Source organism: Schistocerca piceifrons, chromosome 3 (assembly GCF_021461385.2).
Source record: "Schistocerca piceifrons isolate TAMUIC-IGC-003096 chromosome 3, iqSchPice1.1, whole genome shotgun sequence".
Classification (NCBI taxonomy): Eukaryota; Metazoa; Arthropoda; class Insecta; order Orthoptera; family Acrididae; genus Schistocerca; species Schistocerca piceifrons.
The window spans coordinates 536,190,491-536,212,051 of NC_060140.1; the positions used below are offsets into that span (position 1 = coordinate 536,190,491).

General features: G+C 42.4%; 1 protein-coding gene across 1 annotated transcript in view; it reads left to right on the forward strand.

Annotated features, from left to right (window-relative positions):
* LOC124789702 (juvenile hormone esterase-like) overlaps positions 1-21,561 on the forward strand; it is a 129,887-nt gene that overhangs the window by 44,357 nt on the left and 63,969 nt on the right. Inside the window, exon 4 of the mRNA XM_047257154.1 lies at positions 14,815-15,000. Within this exon, the coding sequence (XP_047113110.1) occupies positions 14,815-15,000 (186 nt within the window). The remainder of the gene's footprint in view (positions 1-14,814; positions 15,001-21,561) is intronic.

The following is a 21,561-nucleotide window of genomic DNA, read 5'->3' on the forward strand; positions in this document are numbered from 1 at the left end:
AGATGTCCTATCATCCTGTCCCTTCTCCTTATCAGTGTTTTCCACATATTCCTTTCCTCTCCGATTCTGCGTAGAACCTCCTCATTCCTTACCTTATCAGTCCACCTGATTTTCAACATTCGTCTATAGCACCACATCTCAAATGCTTCGATTCTCTTCTGTTCCGGTTTTCCCACAGTCCATGTTTCACTACCATACAATGCTGTACTCCAGACGTACATCCTCAGAAATTTCTTCCTCAAATTAAGGCCGGTATTTGGTATTAGTAGACTTCTCTTGGCCAGAAATGCCTTTTTTGCCATAGCGAGTCTGCTTTTGATGTCCTCCTTGCTCCGTCCGTCATTGGTTATGTTACTGCCTAGGTAGCAGAAGTCCTTAACTTCATTGACTTCGTGACCATCAATCCTGATGTTAAGTTTCTCGCTGTTCTCATTTCTACTACTTCTCATTACCTTCGTCTTTCTCCGATTTACTCTCAAACCCTACTGTGTACTCATTAGACTGTTAATACCATTCAGCAGATCATTTATTTCCTCTTCACTTTCACTCAGGATAGCAATGTCATCAGCGAATGGTATCATTGATATCCTTTCACCTTGTATTTTAATTCCACTCCTGAACCTTTCTTTTATTTCCATCATTGCTTCCTCGATGTACAGATTGAAGAGTAGGGGCGAAAGGCTACAGCCTTGTCTTACACCCTTCTTAATACGAGCACTTCGTTCTTGATCGTCCACTCTTATTATTCCCTCTTGGTTGTTGTACATATTGTATATGACCCGTCTCTCCCTATAGCTTACACCTACTTTTTTCAGAATCTCGAACAGCTTGCACCATTTTATATTGTCGAACGCTTTTTCCAGGTCGACAAATCCTATGAAAGTGTCTTGATTTTTCTTTAGCCTTGCTTCCATTATTAGCCGTAACGTCAGAATTGCCTCTCTCGTCCCTTTACTTTTCCGAAAGCCAAACTGATCGTCACCTAGCGCATTCTCAATTTTCTTTTCCATTCTTCTGTATATTATTCTTGTAATCAGCTTCGATGCATGAGCTGTTAAGCTGATTGTGCGATAATTCTCGCACTTGTCAGCTCTTGCCGTCTTCGGAATTGTGTGGATGATGTTTTTCCGAAAGTCAGATGGTATATCGCCAGACTCATATATTCTACACACCAACGTGAATACTCGTTTTGTTGCCACTTCCCCCAATGATTTTAGAAATTCTGATGGAATGTTATCTATCCCTTCTGCCTTATTTGACCGTAATTCCTCCAAAGCTCTTTTAAATTCCGATTCTAATACTGGATCCCCTATCTCTTCTAAATCGACTCCTGTTTCTTCTTGTATCACATCAGACAAATCTTCATCCTCATAGAGGCTTTCAATGTATTCTTTCCACCTATCTGCCGTCTCCTCTGCATTTAACAGTGGAATTCCCGTTGCGCTCTTCATGTTACCACCGTTGCTTTTAATGTCACCAAAGGTTTTTTGACTTTCCTGTATGCTGAGTCTGTCCTTCCGACGATCTTATCTTTTTCGATGTCTTCACATTTTTCCTGCAGCCATTTCGTCTTAGCTTCCCTGCACTTCATATTTATTTCATTCCTCAGCGACTTGTATTCTGTATTCCTGATTTTCCGGGAACATGTTTGTACTTCCCCCTTTCATCAATCAACTGAAGTATTTCTTCTGTTACCCATGGTTTCTTCGCAGCTACCTTCTTCGTACCTATGTTCTCCTTCCCAACTTCCTACCCTCTTTGTACCTATGTTTTCCTTCCCAACTTCTGTGATGGCCCTTTTTAGAGATTTCCATTCCTCTTCAACTGTACTGCCTACTGCGCTATTCCTTATTGCTGTATCTATAGCGTTAGAGAACTTCAAACGTATCTCGTCATTCCTTAGTACTTCCGTATCCCACTTCTTTGCGTATTGATTCTTCCTGACTAATGTCTTGAACTTCAGCCTACTCTTCATCACTACTATATTGTGATATGAGTCTATATCTGCTCCTGGGTACGCCTTACAATCCAGTATCTGATTTCGGAATCTCTGTCTGACCATGACGTAATCTAATTGAAATCTTCCCGTATCTCCCGGTCTTTTCCAAGTATACCTCCTCCTCTTGTGATTCTCGAACAGGGTATTCGCTATTACTAGCTGAAACTTGTTACGGAACTAAATTAGTCTTTCTCCTCTTTCATTCTTTGTCCCAATCCCATATTCTCCTGTAACTTTTTCTTTTACTCCTTCCCCTACAACTGCATTCCAGTCGCCCATGACTATTAGATTTTCGTCCCCCTTTTGATACTGCATTACCCTTTCAATATCCTCATACACTCTCTATCTGTTCATCTTCAGCTTGCGACGTCGGCATGTATACCTGAACTAAAGTTGTCGGTGTTGGTCTGCTGTCGATTGTGATTAGAACAACCCGGTCACTGAACTGTTCACAGTAACACACCCTCTGCCCTGCCTTTCTACTAATAGCGAATCCTACACCTTTTATACCATTTTCTGCTGCTGTTGATATTACCCGATACTCATCTGACCAGAAATCCTTGTCTTCCTTCCACTTCACTTCACTGACCCCTACTATATCTAGATTGAGCCTTTGCATTTCCCTTTTCAGATTTTCTAGTTTCCCTACCACGTTCAAGCTTCTGACATTCCACGCCCCGACTCGTAGAACGTTATCCTTTCGTTGATTATTCAATATTTTTCTCATGGTAACCTCCCCCTGGGCAGTCCCCTCCTGGAGATCCGAATGGGGGACTATTCCGGAATCTTTTGCCAATGGAGAGATCATCATGACACTTCTTCAATTACAGGCCACATATCCTGTGGATACACGTTACCTGTCCTTAATGCAGTGGTTTCCATTGCCTTCTGCATCCTCATGTCGTTGATCATTGCTGATTCTTCCGCCTTTAGGGGCAATTTCCCACCCCTAGGACAAGAGAGTGCCCTGAACCTCTATCCGCTCCTCCGCCCTCTTTGACAAGGCCGTTGGCAGAATGAGGCTGACTTCTTATGCCGGAGGTCTTCGGCCGCCAATGCTGATTATTTATCAAAATTTAGGCAGTGGCGAGGATCGAACCAGGGATCGAAGACGTTTTGATTATAGATCAAAGACGCTACCCCTAGACCACGGGTACATCTATATTAAACCTGTTACTTCAAAATCATTCTTAACCGAATCCAGGTACCTTCTCCTTGGTCTGCCCCGACTCCTCCTACCCTCTACTGCTGAACCCTTGAGTCTCTTGGGTAACCTTGCTTCTCCCATCCGTGTAACATGATCCCACCGTCTAAGCCTGTTCACCCTGACTGCTACATCTATACAGTTCATTCCCAGTTTTTCTTTGATTTCCTCATTGTGGACACCCTCCTGCCATTGTTCCCATCTACTAGTACCTGCAATCATCCTAGCTACTTTCATATCCATAACCTCAACCTTGTTGATAAGGTAAACTGAATCCACCCAGCTTTCGCTCCGATACAACAAGGTTGGTCGAAAGATTGAACGGTGCACAGAGAACTTAGTCTTGGTACTGACTTCCTTCTTGCAGAAGAGAGTAGATCGTAGCTGAGCGCTCACTGCATTAGCTTTGCTACACCTCGCTTCCAGTTCTTTCACTATGTTGCCATCCTGTGAGAATACGCATCCTAAGTACTTGAAACCGTCCACCTGTTCTAACTTTGTTCCTCCTATTTGGCACTCAATCCGTTTATATTTCCTTCCCACTGACATTACTTTCGTTTTGGAGATGCTAATCTTCATACCATAGTCCTTACATTTCTGATCTAGCTCTGAAATATTACTTTGCAAACTTTCAATCGAATCTGCCATCACAACTAAGTCATCCGCAAATGCAAGACTGCTTATTTTGTGTTCACATATCTTAATCTCACCCAGCCAGTCTATTGTTTTCAACATATGATCCATAAATAATATGAACAACAGTGGAGACAGGTTGCAGCCTTGTCTTACCCCTGAAACTACTCTGAACCATGAACTCAGTTTACCGTCAACTCTAACTGCTGCCTGACTATCCATGTACAGACCTTTAATTGCTTACAAATGTTTGCCTCCTATTCCATAATCTCGTAGAACAGACAATAACTTCCTCCTAGGAATCCGATCATATGGCTTTTCTAGATCTATAAAGCATAGATACAATTCCCTGTTCCACTCATAACACTTCTTCATTATTTGCCGTAAGCTAAAGATCTGGTCCTGACAACCTCTAAGAGGCCTAAACCCACACTGATTTTCATCCAATTGGTCCTCAACTAATACTCGCACTTTCCTTTCAACAACACCTGAGAAGATTTTACCCACAACGCTGATTAAAGAGATACCTCTGTAGTTGTTACAATCTTTTCTGTTTCCGTGTTTAAAGATTGGTGTGATTACTGCTTTTGTCCAGTCTGATGGAACCTGTCCCGACTCCCAGGCTATTTCAATTATCTTGTGTAGCCATTTAAGACCTGACATTCCACTGTACTTGACGAGTTCCGACTTAATTTCATCCACCCCAGCTGCTTTATTGCACTGCAATCTATTGACCATTTTCTCTACTTACTCAAATGTGGTCCTATTTCCATCATGATTCCTATCCCATTCTACCTCGAAATCTGAAACATTACTGATGGTATTTTCACCTACATTGAGCAACTTTTCAAAATATTCCCTCCATCTGCCCAAGGTATCCACAGGATTCACCAGCAGTTTTCCTGACCTGTCCAAAATACTTGTCATTTCCTTCTTACCTCCCTTTCGAAGACTGCTAATTACACTCCAGAATGGTTTTCCACCAGCTTGACCCATAGTCTCCAACCTGTTTCCAAAGTCTTCCCTGGATTTCTTCTTGGATGCTGCAATTATCTGTTTGGCTTTGTTTCTTTCTTCAACATAACTTTCTCTGTCTACCTGAGTTCTAGTATGTAGCCATTTTTGATATGCCTTCTTTTTCCTTTTACAGGCTGCCTTGACTGTGTCATTCCACCAAGCTGTTTGCTTCATCCTACTTTTACACACTATTGTTCCAAGACATACTTGAGCCACTTCTAGTACTGTGTCCCTGTACCTTGTCTATTCCTTTTCCAATGACTGTAATTGACTACATTCAACTAACTGGTACCGTTCTGAGATCGCTGTTATGTACTTGTGCCTGATTTCCTTATCCTGAAGTTTCTCCACTCTTATCCTCCTACATATGGACCTGATCTCCTTCACTTTCGGCCTCACAATCCCAATTTCACTGCAGATTAAATAATGATCAGTGTCATCGAAGAATCCCCTGAATACACGTGTGTCCCTCACAGCCTTCCTGAATTCCTGATCTGTTATTATATAGTCAATGACAGATCTGGTTCCCCTGCCTTCCCAGGTATACCGGTGAATGTTCTTATGTTTAAAAAAGGATTTGTGATTACTAAGCCGATATTGGCACAGAAATCCAAGAGTTGTTTTCCGTTCCTGTTGGCCTCCATATCCTCTCCAAATTTACCCATAACCTTTTCATACCCTTCTGCTCGATTTCCAATCCTGGCATTAAAATCACCCATGAGCAGAACACTGTCCTTGTCCTTTACTCTAACAACTACATCACTGAGTGCCTCATAAAAACTATCCATCTTATCTTGATCCGTCCCTTCACAATGCGAATATACTGACACAATCCTAATTTTCTTGCTAGACACTGTCAAATCTATCCACATCAGTCGTTCGTTTATATACCTTATTGCAACTACGCTGGATTCCATTTCTTTCCTGATGTAAAGCCCTACACCCCATTGTGCTATTCCTGCTTTGGCTCCTGACAGGTAGACCTTGTATTCTCCCACTTCCTCTTCTTTCTCATCCCTTACCCGAATGTCACTAACAGCTAAAACGTCCAGCCCCATCTTACTTACAACCTCTGCCAGCTCTACCTTCTTCGCAGAGTAGCCCATTGATATTAATAGCTCCCCATCTCATTACCATTTGTTTGCCAAGTCGTATCTTAGGAGTCCCTGGTTTGTCAGTTAGAGGTGGGACTCCGTCACCTCCAAAGGTCCAAGGCATTTTGCTCTGATTGTTGCCAGCATCATATTTAAAGTACCAGGGAAGCAGGCTGCTAGCCTTACTTGCCCCGAGTCCCATTGGGTTTTACCCCTAACGGTTGAGGGCCTAACTGGTGGATTTGGTAGTCTTTGCTGTATGAGCGCAAAGGTGACCACGACTCAGAATATGTCCGAGATGCCCAGCCTTATTCCAAAGTAACTGGTATCCCGACTGTCGGGACCACTTACTTGGCCACTCATACATTGCCCGTGGTTCATGAACTAGGACATGACTACAGGAACCCACACCATGAACCACTCTATGATAGTGTCTCACTTAAATATTATTTAGTGTGACACAAACCAGAGGAAATCAATGAATACAGTAATATAATCTCATCCTTCTAATCACTCTGCTCTATCACTCATTTGATCTCAATCAACACACACATACATTCTCAAATTCTCAATGAACCAGGCAATCACATGTGTAATCTGTTTGTCATATTACCTAAGTTGTGTTAATTTGTGTATTATTTTCTATTATATGAAAACAAATACAGGCACATAGAGCATTAATAATTGTGCAGTAAACATCTACCTCACAATCAAGACAGCTCGATTGATACTAACAAAAACACAAAAAGATATCAAATAATGATATTACAGAAAGGGATCCTATCACTCCCTCCACAAGAGTCCCTGGGGAGACAAATTTTACAATTGGAAATTTCACATGAATTGAGAACATGGAACTTATGCACATGCACTAACCGTGACTGGTAAGACTGAAGAATAGCAATTTGCACCAGAGTAGACTGGCTTCTCACTCAGCTTATGACATGGCAGAAACGGCAGCAGACGTCTCTGGCGTTTCCCCCCACTTTGCAGCATCTGGTGTAAGAGCAGCCACCGGCATCTTAGGCAGCTTATGGACCGCAGCAGGACCCTTGCCCTCATCCTGGTCAGGCCACAGTCAGCTGTCAGGAAGTGGCGTGACAGCATTGCATTTGACGTGCAATCTGCAAGCTGGTGCAGAAATCCATTCAGCGTTAGTGGGATGTGAAACAGCCCTGCTCTTCCCATTCGCCTCTGCATTGGAACGTGTAGGAAAATGGATTAACTCACATTTTGTCAGTGGGACACATCACTCTTGGAACCCCACTGAGTCAGGCTTGGCGAACGTCGTGACTGTGGCGCCACGCGACTCGCTTTTCCCCTGATTAGCTGCCAGGTTGGTCGTTGGCCTCTATGGGGTTGCTGCTGGCGCATGGTGGCGTCCTGCTGTCTATGCTGGCTTGAGGTGTGTCGCCTCCATTGGGGCTGCATGACGTAGGTGCGTCAGCTGGCAGACTGGTTCCTCGCAGCGGGTTGTCTGGTCCTCCGCACCTGGGGCACTACAGCTGACTAATTACGATTGTCTGCTCTCTTTGCTCCTCGTTGGCTGGCATGGGCCGTGACGTCCAGTCTACCATGTTGGTTCTGGAGTCTGCGCAATCCTCAAGTATGGTCAAGTGCCATATTCTCTCACAAATGTCATTACATCGATATAATCAGTTTACAGAAAAGAAAATAATGCTGAGTACAATTTTTTTCTTAATAATTTTTTTATTTCATTACTAAGGACCCAAATGCCAAAATAAAATTAATGGCTGCAGGGCCCTTTTAATATTGTATGGACGTAATTTATGTGGTGTAAGGTGTCTTTGTTTGTGTATACGAATGTTTTAGTTAGTTTTTGGTTAGTTCTACTCCTGTCATGCACTTTAATTTTACGCTGGCGCTATCACTATACCTCCATCAAACGTGCAGACTTCTCCCAATACTAAATACTAGCTTAGTGTACTACCCTATGCCTTTGCTAATACTACTGCAGCGAAATTTCATGCATTTTATTCCTTGTATACTCCTCTTTTATATCTCGATGTCTGGCAGTGTTGTCTGCTGAAGCTGAAGTGGTCCGGAAGTGTGTCTACTCACTCAGGTGCTGGTGATTTGCATTAAGTCTTTGTAGTGGCATTTTATGATTGCCTACACGTAATTTTGCATAGTACAAGGATGCCTCCTGTCTAATCTGTCAGGATCGCTCCTGCTGAAATGAAACACAAGCATACTGCATTATATATATATATATATATATATATATATATATATATATATATATATTTCCAGTATAAGTCTCGTCCATGGTCCATCATTTCTTTTCTGTTTCCTATTTCCAGGTCTGGGGTTCTTGGGGTTCACCACTCTACCGCGACTTGCACTTGTTCGAGTTAATTCCCCATACACAACATTTCGCCGACAGCGTTCAAATGGCGATGTAATAATTCCACCACGAGACAGGCTACACCGCACGACAGGCCAGGCTCATAAAACACCGAATCTTAGCGTCGACACGCGCCCAAAGCGTGGACCGCTGACACCATTCGAAAAACATCCGAAAATCGAGACGCACATGCTCTAAGGCACGATTTACCGTCTTGACATCACGAAAAACATAAAGTGACGTACATCTATCCCTCGGACAGTGTACAAGAAACCACGGAAATTAAACAGAAACAATATCATTGCCCATGGAGATACTTGTGAAGGCTCTTCTACGAGAATGCTACGACAGAGAACGATGCTCAATTGCGAAAATCAGACAACAATTGTGAGATCCAAAGCAATAACAGCAGTACTAAGTTGTTTGGAGTACTCAGTATTGCAACGTGCCTGGTTTGGTATGCCACAAAACGTGCCTATTGTTGATGAGATATAACTTGCAACAGAATTTTAGTTCAATCTGCCACCTGCCAGTGAATGTTGGCGTGAAGATGTCACAAATACGCAACTTATTTGACCACTTTCAACAAGAACTCATGCTGAAAGCTAATGGAAATGACAAAAAACAAAATGACACTGAAATAGAACAAATGGAAAATTACGCTAAGCAACACAATATCAACATTAAATTACGTTAAAAAGTTCATCCATAGAGACTATTTAGATACTGCACCTTCTCTTCCCGTTGCAGTTCTCTTGTATCTTCGTACTCTAACAGGTTAATATCGCTCCTGCTGATAGTTTCAGTGGAAATGTTTTGAGCTGAGTCCGCAGCGCCTGTGTTTCAATTACTGTTTTAACTTTCCCTGCGTGACCCATGCCATGGATTAGATGGTCTCAATTCCACATTTTCACTACCTTGGTCATTCTATTGACCTTGACCATTGTATTTTCTGCTGTTGCTTTGCTGTTGGTTCCTAGAATCCTGCTGATCTTGGTTCGAGTTCTATTGCTCTCTCCAGTTTCTGCTTCGTCGGCAGTTGTTGTTATTATGTTTACAATTTCCACTTCTTTTTCTATTTTCTCGTGATGGCTGGTTATTCCCTGAAGTTTGAATTTTGGTTTCGATTTCATCGACGTTTTCCTCCATTTTGTCCATCGTCATTCCTCTCTGACGAATCTGGCCAGTTATGGTAATTATTACTACTTCTTTCCCGTGAGGTGTAAATTTCATTCACGTATTCGAGTTCGCACAGTGCGCTCTTGAAGGCTTCGATTGAATCGCTGCATCTGATGATGAGCAGTTGCTGGTAACGTAACGGTAACTTAATGTAGCAGTGCCTTATAATTTCCTTGGGAGTCTACGGCTGATCCGTGAATCAGTTCTTCTTGACCAGGGATTTGATGAATTTGACAGGACTGCGGAATCCGGACGCTTCTAAGTCATTTCCTAACACGATCTGTTTCATCCTCTCCTGTGTGTCTTGCGACCAATATGTGCTAAGGAATGCGTCCTTAAATTCTTGGTAGAAGTGACAACTCTCCGCAACTCCGCGCATATGTTCTGCAATCGACCCTTCTAAGAAACCACAGTTAAACTGGAGCTTGTACCTCAGTGGCCAAGATGCTGTTAGCACATGATCGTACTGTGCCATTCACATCTTTGGATGTAATGCGTATATACCTCCTTGTAGAATTGAAAATTCTGGATGGTCAAGAAAAGTATGAGGACGAAACATTTTCTTCACTGCTGTGATGCTCTCGATGGCGCACTACCGGACGAGATTGAGTTTTAAATTGCGCTACCCACTCATGTGCCTGCCGAACGTCCTTAGCCAAATCCTTTTGTTGCTCGGCGACTCGGGTCTCCTGATCTTTAACTTCAGAGATTTCGGCCTTTTTGATTTCTACCTGTTTAATTCGTTTCGCAGCCTCACTCATTTTTTCCTGCGTTTCTTGAACTATTTTTTGGCCTTGCTTTTGGAGAGTTGCAAGCACCTTTTTTGTCTTACACACCTCAGTTCTTGCCAGTTTAACTTGTTCTTTAGCCACTGATGCGTCCTTTCGTGCTACTTGCGCTACCAATCGCGCTGTTTTGGCATCGCGCTTCTCCTGGTCCGCGATCTCACGCGTTTCCACTGTCGTTTTCTTGACATTCTCTAGCTCGTTTTGGATTCCTGCGGTCTCTTTCTTGACTATCTTTTCCGTCTGTGACCGTTCTTATGACTAATTTGTGTCTTTCCTCCTTCCCGTCTCTTTTTCTATGCCTCTTGCATGAATTGCACGAGAGCCTCAAACTGAGATTCACCTATGAAACCGCCAGGACTAGATGAACGAGATTCCATCATTCTGTGACGTTTCGTTCGTGATTCTGGTCTCCCAAGCTCACTGGCGGTGAGTCTCGTACCTGCAGCGCCTACATTTCGTTCTGCTGCGGTCTCCCGTTCACTTTCGTCACCTGACTGAGACATATCGTCATACTCTGCTGGTTCTACGTTCGACATTTCTGCCCGGTCTGCAACCGTATTTACCCGAGAATCCTGTGTAATATCTCACGTGGATCCATGGTTAACAAAACACAATTACTTCCGCTACGCTGTAGCAAACGTGCCTTGCTTCTTGTAAGTATGCTCTCTAATTCTGACTCAAACGAATTTACACACTACACATTCCTATACCACAGAGACTCTACTGTAAATTACTCTCCCGTGAGCTACTGCTTCCTAGTTCCTGACAACGAATTAAAATAACATTACGCTTGTCTATGCTAACAAACAAAAATCTCTATTCTAACAAATCAGCACAACGCCGTCAGAAACTAGATGAACGAGATTCCATCATTCTGTGACGTTTCGTTCGTGATTCTGGTCTCCCAAGCTCACTGGTGGTGAGTCTCGTACCTGCAGCGCCTACATTTCGTTCTGCTGCGGTCTCCCGTTCACTTTCGTCACCTGTCAACATGAAAATACACACATACAGTAACTAAGTGTTAGTACTATGTCTAGGCGCCAGCAACGCGAATTATATCTACCCGGCGTACCACATTAAACATGGGGAACAGAAACTTCACTACGCAACACTATCTACTATCTGACGGTCACAGAAGGTGCCATCAATTCAAAATTCTGCGCAAGGGACGTCAAATTGAAAGACTACGCTAGGCAACACGATTTTATGGTCACAGAAGGAGCCATTAATCCGAGGTCCTGACCTGGGGCGGCACAATGAAAGGTAACCAGGCGGGGACTGTCTAAATGATTGATTGTGATAGCTTAATATAGTGTACTAACAACATTCATTATTGCAAAGAAGGAAGAGACATAAATAATGCTAAATCAAAAACGAATAAGTGTGCCCACGGCAAACGAGCAGTCCGAAATATTTGGAGTCACACAGTTGGTACAGTAAGAACTTCACCACAGGCTCCCCAGTATAAACTACTCGCAAGTGTAGTCGGTCTCAGGACAGGCCCCAAGTACCAACCACACGTGCCAGAGCCTCTGCTAGATGTCCCTTACCAGACCAATGTCTCACACCCAAGTGTTTCACACCTTTCCAGAAAAAATTCTGTTTTCCCGCAAAGTGCACAAACTACACCGCCTTTATCCTGTCTTGATCCAATCACAGGGTTCTAGAGGCGTTAAATCTCCCATCCCACACGACAGCACAATCTCATGTCGAGCCAGGGCAAGAGTTGAACTTGCGTCTCTGGAAAAAAAAAGAAACAGCCAGTTACTGGCTTTTTTAAAAGTTTTCACAGTGGGGGAAGATGATTTTCTGGGAAGTCATGTCGCTTCCCAAGGCAACAAGCAAACAGATACAGTCTTAAAGATCTTTATCTAAATCGCCTGTGCCTTGGAGCTTGTTAGTCCTAACTATGTGGTGTAACAAAGACTCTGTCTCTAAACGTTTCTCAGACACTGAAGTTTCTTATACAACCGAGGCAGCTGATGTAAATGGTTCACAGGCCTATTTGCAGTACCGGTGAATACGAAATTGTGAATTTTTATTGCACGTGGCTCTGCACACAATGTCCTGTTCACGACTCCACTGTGTACACGCGTTCCTTCAGACCATTTCCCCCAGCCCAGGCGTTTGCTGGCACCACGGCAAATATCGCGGCATTGTTCTGCTGGAGACCTGTCTCGACGAGGGTCTGCTCCGTCTGGCCTGTATGTCTGTGGGCCTGTCTGGCAATATTTACTAAGGGATGGGCTCGTTGCCAGTTGCTTTCAACTCCGAACAAGCTGTTTCTACGACATAAGTACCATAAAAATACTTCATTCTTTTAGCTCCCTACCAGGCTCCATCAACGTCTGCTCTAGAAAGAGTCTCGCTCAAGTTGCGTCAGGTTGTAACAAAAATTTTAATGATTTTCCAGCCGGCCGGTGTGGCTGAGCGGTTCTAGGCGTTTCAGTCTGGAACCGCGCTACCGCTACGGTCGCAGGTTCGAATCCTGCCTCGGGCATGGATGTGTGTGATATCCTCAGGTTAGGTTTAAGTAGTTCTAAGTTCTAGGGGACTGATGACCTCAGATGTTAAATCCCATAGTGCTCAGACCCACTTTTGAATAACTTTCCATATACAAAAAACAGGTGAGAGAGTAACTTTTCGTATCTCATGTTTGCCTGTGCTGTAGCCATATACGCAAGTCCAATACGCATACACAAAAAGCCATTGGCTTTTGAAATGTGATGTTGCAGAAGAATGCAGAAGATAAGGTAGACAGACAGGATAACTAGTGAAAATTTACGAAACAAGTCAGAGAAAAAGGTAATGGAAGCAAGTGTGTGAGTGTGAGTGCGTTTGGTGAGCATTGATGGGATAAGGGTAAAATTTATATGGTAAATTCAATGGTCAGCTGCAGTAAGCAGATTAAATGCATGTGATCTGCAGTGCTTGTATAGAAATGAAGAGACTTACATACAGCAAACTGAAATAGAGGATTAAATCAAACCATTTTTCATGTTGAGGGCCACAACAATAACATACATCGAGAAATACATTTTTTCTGAGAGGTTATACAGCTGATTATATATATTAAATAAAAATCATATTAGGCCAGTCGTATCACAGAGGGATATTAAAAATTTTACTGCATAAGTATTTCTTTCCTGTGCCAGTTCTTAAGAGCCTTAAGACTTCCAAATTATTGAACTAATTTGCAGGAACGAGTGATGCCATATTCATACATGTGTAGGGTATTTTGAAAGATATTATGTTCGCTGCTGACTGTAAGGAACAAGTAATTTTCTACAGTCACTGGGGAACATGATGTCTTTCAAAAATTTCTATTGTCTGTGAGCCCTGTCCGTGAGAAGTTAATGACATATTTAGGAACCTTCTGCCAATCTGACGGATAGATCCTGCACACTTACACTTTCGATAGTTTGATTTTGTTTCACCCCTAGCAATACCAACACATATTCCGTAACGCTCATTATCAGACGGTGGAGGTAACTGATGCCCACCCCAAAAAAATTAAAGAAGAATAAAAATTTAAAATGGTAATTGTTATGGACTTACATTAACATTATTCTTTTTACGAGGTACTGATATGTAATTAGGGTGGAAAACCTAAAAATATTTTTAGCACAATCTGAGCAATATCAACACCCTTTCAATAATGAGAGTGCTGGGAGGGAGGGGGGGGTACTTTAATGCCCACCATTAAAAGTAACAATCATATAAGTTTCCTTAACTGTAGCTTACTCATAACGTATTGTTTAAAGAAATGCTGATGTGTAACTAATGTTCCGAACACGAACTTACTGAATATGACGTTCACTGCAAAAAATGAGATCTACCATGGAAACTTGAATTTTTGGGCAAAGTTTAAACGAAAAGTTTAAACAGTGGCGCTATTTGGTAAAATAACTTATTGAAAACAATAAATATTTTTCAGAATTTTAAAGTGTAAAGTAACTGATAATGTTATAACATTTTCAGATGGTGAGCATAAAGTACCCTCGTTTCCCCCTAGGTATTGCGAGGGTTACTGCTGAGGAAACATAAACTTTGTAGCAGTCAAAAGTCATTTCGTTAGCAACTCTTAAGCAAAAAGGAGGATGAAAGAAGGAGAGCATGTTATGGTTCAAGTGTGCCATTTCCTTTCTTCTTCTGTTCATCATAACATTTCACCGACTAAGAAGCAGATGGGGCAAGGTACGGTACGCAAGGTGTTACAGTGCTACCTCGTGGGACATGCCCGCCCCTCACATTACTCGTGGCAAAGTAGGCTACCCGCTAAACAGTATTATTGTATGCGTTTTCCTTACGCACTAGCTGCTTGGCCAGCCCCAGCCACATACGCTCGGCCTGTGTAGTAGGGTCACGTGCGCTACAACCCCTGGGACAGAAGTGGCGGCTTGTCAGCTGTCTGCTCCCCCTGCCCAGTTGTGCTCGTGTTCGCTCGACTACCGTTTAGCAAGCACGCGAACTGCTACAGCCTGATAAGAAGTTCAAGTAGAGGGCATGCAATAAAGCTGTGTGTTTCACAGGGTTCCTGAGTACGGGTGACGAGGTGGTTCCTGGTAACGCGGGTAGCAAGGACCAGCAGCTGGCGCTGACCTGGGTGCAGAGGAACATCGCCAGCTTTGGCGGCGACCCTCAGCTGGTCACTCTGTTTGGGGAGAGTGCTGGTGCCATTTGCGCGTCCTTCCATCTGGTGTCACCGCTGTCTGCAGGTCAGTACACAGTGCTAACTCCACCTGTTACCTCACTGTTTGCATGCATTACAATGGTCGTTGAAGCCACGGAAAGTGGATTAAACTGAGCATCAACACTGGTAAAGCATGCGTCTGATGGGTGTTTAACACTCCATGATAGAAGATAATTACAGTTCTGCTACTTTAGAATGCCCTACTAGGATCCTTTTGCAAATGTTTCATAGGTCAAATCATTTTATTGAAACTATAGCATTTATTCATTATTATGTAACAGAAAAGAGCCTACCTACAAGGACTAGTATGATGATGAAATGTTGGCATCTACAGGGATGCAAGGAAAAAGACAATGATCACAGAAAAAGAGCTTTGCTCTTAAAATATTTATTCGCTTGAAGCATTAAATCGAACAAAATTTTTTTAAATCATAACCGGGTTGTGGTGTATTGAACTTTGAACACCTACAGCTAGTCTCCAATTATCTGATTTGATAATGCGTTCTTAATGTGTATTTTACTTTTTACATCTATATTTTCCCAATATTTTCCTTCGAAAACATGAAAAAATGTTGAATGAAATAAAATCACGCTATGTTCCCAGTCATCAAAGCTCTTCTGGGATAAGGAAGGAAGGAATGAAGATTAGGGTTTAATGTCTTGTTTACATCGAAATCATTAGACAAGGATAGAAACTGAATCAGTAAATTAAAGTTTTTGCGAAGGAATTGACTTTAACCTTGGTCTTTTCCTTGTTAGGCAAATGTGTTTCCAATATACCACTCTGACATTGCGACTGGCATAGTTTATGGACTGTTGCAGTCCAATGCCGGCCATAATACAAACCTCACTCTACAACTCAAGGAAGTGGAGGGAGATAAATGTGTGTGGCTGTATGCGAGGTGGTGTACTGGCCCCACATCTGCGTACTAAGTGGGAAATGCGGTTTCAAGTCCTGACCTTAGTACCAACTTTTATTTTATGCGTCAGCTTCTATTCCTATCAAAGATACAGTTGAGACTCAATATGTCTCAAGGAAAATATAATTCCATCAGATATTATTAGAGATAGAAGACGATTTAGGGCTGTGTCAAGGTTGCGAAGCAAATTGATAGTGCCCTTTTAAAGGCTCCATTCCTCCATCTGCCTACAGCGATTTACGGAAATCACAAGAAGCTAAATTCTGGATAGCTGGACAGGGACTTGAACAGTCTCCCTCGTTAACACGTTGGCTGCCATCGGCGCACCGGCGCGCCTGGCCGATACTGGTGCACGTGCCGTGGACGCGCCTGCGCAGAGAGTGACTCAGGTGTGGCGAGGCACCACGGTTCGGTTTATTTGGGCACAGCCATTCGGTGTGGTTTATTGCGCAGGCACTCTAACGTATTGTCTTCAGTTTTTACGGGTGCGGTTCGTTTTTTTTTTTTCCTGCAGATTTTCTCTATTGTGGGACTGAAAATGGAAAACAATGCCGCGCGGGATTAGCCGAGCGGTTTAAGGCGCTGCAGTCATGGACAGTTCTGCTAGTCCCGGGGGAGGTTCAAATCCTCCCTCGGGCATGGGTGTGTGTGTTTGTCCTTAGGATAATTTAGGTTAATTAGTGTGTAAGCTTAGGGACTGATGACCTTAGCAGTTAAGTCTCATAAGATTTCACACACATTTTTTTTGGAAAACAATCGTGACACGGCGGGCCCTTCAGAACATAAGAAACGTAAAATACTGGACACAATAATATTACAGATATTAGAAGAAAGCGATTCGGAAACGGACTTGGCCAGTAGGGAGGACGGATGGTAATCCAGTGAAGCGTCTGATGGAGCCGAGTTTGCTTCAGATGAGACTAGGTTCGAGCCCTCCCTCGGGCATGGGTGTGTGTATTTGTCCTTAGGATAATTTAGGTTAATTAGTGTGTAAGCTTAGGGACTGATGACCTTAGCAGTTAAGTCTCATAAGATTTCACACACATTTTTTTTGGAAAACAATCGTGACACGGCGGGCCCTTCAGAACATAAGAAACGTAAAATACTGGACACAATAATATTACAGATATTAGAAGAAAGCGATTCGGAAACGGACTTGGCCAGTAGGGAGGACGGATGGTAATCCAGTGAAGCGTCTGACGGAGCCGAGTTTGCTTCAGATGAGACTAGGTTCGAGCCCTCCCTCGGGCATGGGTGTGTGTATTTGTCCTTAGGATAATTTAGGTTAAGTAGTGTGTAAGCCTAGGGACTGATGACCTTAGCAGTTAAGTCCCATAAGATTTCACACACATGTGAACATTTTGATCCGAACGATCACATGTTATCAGATTACCTCTCGGAATGAAAAACCATACGCTGGAACAAGACACTTTTTATCCACGTTGTGAAAATGATGCTAGCAAACGTACATGCCCTACACAATAAATATTCTGGAGCAAAAATGCCCCTCCAAGAATTCTGACTCAGTATTATAAGAGCACTATTGCCACAAAAGCAGGTAGAACGGCCAGTTAGAAGTCCCCAACATGTTGTGGTAAAATTAGAATCAACTGGAACATAAAAAACACCGAGAAAAAAGTGCAGATCATGCGCCAGCCGAGGACAACGAACAGACACGATTTACGAGTGCCTATATTGCCCAAATAAAGCAGGGTATTGTTTGAATTGTTGTGTTATTCACCACCTCCAAAGGTAGATAGCACTTTAGGTGTTCTTTCATTTTTCGACAGTTATGCTTAGGTACTATTCTTGAACTTTGTATTTATTTTATTTGCTTGAGTGTAAATGGTAAAGTTCTTGATTGTATCTTTTCTGAGATTTGACATACATTGTATTTCAGAAGTTTCTTCAAGATCTTGTGTTTGTTTTTGAATGCTGTTTTTACTATATTTTTTGTTCAATAAATATGTCGTTTGCCAGTAGAATGTTTCGTTTTATTTTTGAATATAAAATAAAAATGAAGTACTCTAAACTGTCGCAATTTTCGGGAAAAATAAACGAGACGCACTAGCGCGTCCATGGACACCCGCTACAGAATGTGCACGTAAGGCCAATTACAGTGGCAGCGAACGTTTTAATGCAACGCCGGTATTCCAGGATAACTACAACATAATACAAAGCAGTTCTATAATGAATTACTTGTTATTATTTGAAGACATTGACTGTTAATGAGTGTGACTGAATCAATATGTGAAAAGATTTTTCACAAACTATTACCAGTCACTGATAGTATGTTACGTTGCTTCTGGGAGAGCTGCACCAACAAATCATTATTACGTACTGCCTTTCGCCCTCTTTAAACAGGGATTACACTATATCTCTGAAACTCTTGTACGTAGCATATGTGTTGGCGAAACGGAAGATATTTTACTTGCAAGGAGTAAGAGAGTGGTTCGTTGGAATATATATATATATATCAAATAGGGACTGCTCTTAGTGTTTTATTAATCTCAGATATCGAAATTCATAGTCATCATCAAGATGGAAATCAAATTGTCTATACAAACTCACAAAACTTATTAAATGAAACATTTTAAATAAATAATATGAATAATTTTACAACCAAGCTTAGTTTTGAACGATTTTTTGATAAAAACAATACACGTGGCGTGGACCACCGCTTACGAATGTGGGAATACAGTACAATATCTGAAGGAAAATTGACATGTAAGTTTCAAACAGAGAAAAAGCTGCGTGGAGGAGTGGAAGAGCAAAGCCGTTTTATATAGTTCAAAATTCCACTTGCTCACCAAATAGGTTGCAGAAATCACTCTTTCAATCCGTAACCAAATGGCAGTGCTTAAAAAAACCACTGGAGAAATACACTGCCTGAAGAAACGAAAATAGCCCCGAAGGCATGGTGGGATATCACTGTAACTTTTTACAATACACACTATCGGCAGGTACGTAGATGACAAAGCTTTAATTCTTTGTGACAGAATGGCTACCAGGAAGAATTGTTCGTATTTAGTGTAGTTACCAAAATCATAATGTTCAAATGTGTGTGAAATATTATGGGACTTAACTGCTAAGGTCATCAGTCCCTAAGTTTACACACTACTTAACCTAAATTATCCTAAGGACAAACACACACACCCATGCCCCTTGCGAGGACTCGAACCTCCGCTGGTACCAGCCGCACAGTCCATGACTGCAGCGCCTTAGGCCGCTCGGCTAATCCCGCGCAGCGTAGTTACCAGGCCTGATTGGGTATATAAGGCGCATGAAAAGTATCACATATTGTGTGATCGCTCCAAAGGCCGCTGAGATGTCGGTTACTCGTGAGAGACAGCGTTTTCAACTCCAATTGGTCAAATCACGTAATATCTAAATCTGTGGGGCATTCGATGGGACAACGCCAAGATGTTAGACTGCATTGGAACGTGAGGGGAGATACATTTGTCTAACTTCCAGTCGACCACATCTGACCATCACAATTCGCTGTATTATGCGTCAGCCACATTTTAAACCTTTCACACCTGTGCCTGCCATCAGAAAATATGTAATGGCCTTCCTGAAACATTTTTGTGTCATCCCTCACCGGTGGTCGGAGACTATTAGCTGCCTGTCTACTGCACTACCACGCCATCCTTAAGCTAGAGTTAATACCACAACACAAACGGGTACATTGGGACCTATTTCGCTTTGTAGAACCATAGACCGCCTAAGATTGGTGTTAAATTGTGTTCAGTGACGAATCACCGTTCTTAACTACTCCAGATTACCACCATTAGGGAGTATGGTCGCCACCTGGTGAGGGGTTCTATTTTTACAATGTTTAGGAGAGACACAGTGTTGTTACTCCTGGCGTTAAGGCCGTGTGATATTACTTCAAGTCATGGCTGGTAGTGACTGAGGGAACTGTGATGATCACAACAGTCTGTCACAGACATGTTTCTTCCTGGTGAGCTACTGCTTGCGCGATAGTAATGAGGTAGTATTTTCAATGGGATGATGATCGACCATTTGTGGCACATGTCTCTATGAACCGTGTATCGTTTTGAGATACTCCCATGGTCACTGACAGCATCAGCTTTGTTCCCAATAGAATATGCGTGGGAACAGGTCCAGTGTTAACGTCATCCGAGTGCCAGTAATCAGGATGTGAAGGACCAGTTACAATAGTTGAGGACCGTCTTGCCTCTGGAGAGGATACAATACCATTTCGCCATTTCGACACCCTTCCCATCCTAGTGAGTGAAAGCATTCTGGCCAGATGTGGTGCAACGACATCCTAGCAAGTGAGCTCATACTGCGAAGTTCTGTGTAAATTCGACTCGATTCCAAAAGAACTGAAATAACCTCACATATCCTCTCAACCCATGAAGAATAATTTCAATTCCTCCTTCCCTTTCTGGGTTTTCTACTTGTTTGGTCATGTGGTCTATTGCAGGTAAATCACAAGTTTAGGAATTTGAAATGATTCTTCTTGGCCAACTGCCGAGCCGCTGACGCTGTTCTGATGCCACACTTATCTCTGCTGGTAGATGCTCGCAGCATTGCCACTACATCTAGACCCTCCCATCTCGTGCTGTCCTGACGACTGACTGCTACACCAGATGGCGACGCAACATGGCGATGACGATGCAGTGATCTGTGCACCAAGTGGGAATTTAAATGTGCCGGAAGAGCCGGCAACCAGTACACGGAATGAACACGAATTCCGTTGACGAAGAATGGTATTCACTGATATTTTCTGAGTATTTTGGTATAGGAGACCAGTGATTTTCGGCGGTTCGCTACAGAGTTATTTGCTTATCGTTCCATCTGTTATTCTCGTAACTGCACAATCTTCGAAATGTTCACGGTATGTTCTGTGTGTCTTATTTGAGAATAAACTTGCTCCATTCACTCACGGCAATCGCTGTTTACAACAGTAATGCCCACTTTACTCTTCGCTTTCAAGCTAGTATTCAGTATTGTTCGGTTTTATCTCGGGTTTCTTGTTCCGGCAGTGTTAGTTGCACGCTGACAATGATACACGGCAGTGTAGATATGTTCGTTGATGAACAGTTGGCCGATTTACACCTCTCATGTTTCTTCATCAAATGCGATGAAAGAAAAGTACGACGGAACTGTGCTGAATAGTTCCTGCTGGAGAAGGGCAGAAAGGTTGTTTTCGAGGGACTGATTAGAAACAATAACTCACTAGAAAGGGCTAACTCGTTCTTTATCATTCACTTATTACTTACTTAGTTAAATAAATGTAAAGAACTTAGATTGAGGATTAATAGCTTTCTACTGCCTCCTTTGTGGCATTTGACATTTTCGATGAAGTACTACATTTAGTCTTCGGTATCAATTTAAAAAAAGTCACAAAGTAATTTGAATATTTTCTGTAAAACTGCGAAAACTGAAACTGAAAATACACGAGTATACTGAAAAGAAAATGTGGTACAAAAGCTAGAACAAAGATTGATTTTCTTGTATCTGAAACTATCTCTGACTATCGTTTCATGCAAAATGACAATACATGTCTCTAAAAAGTAAGATTAGTGAATGTTATTATTTACCTACAAAAGGTGTGCAAAGTGAATGTAAGTGTTGATATTGGCGTTTAAGCTATTAGAGTCACATTACTCAGCCAAGTGAGTACCTCCACAATA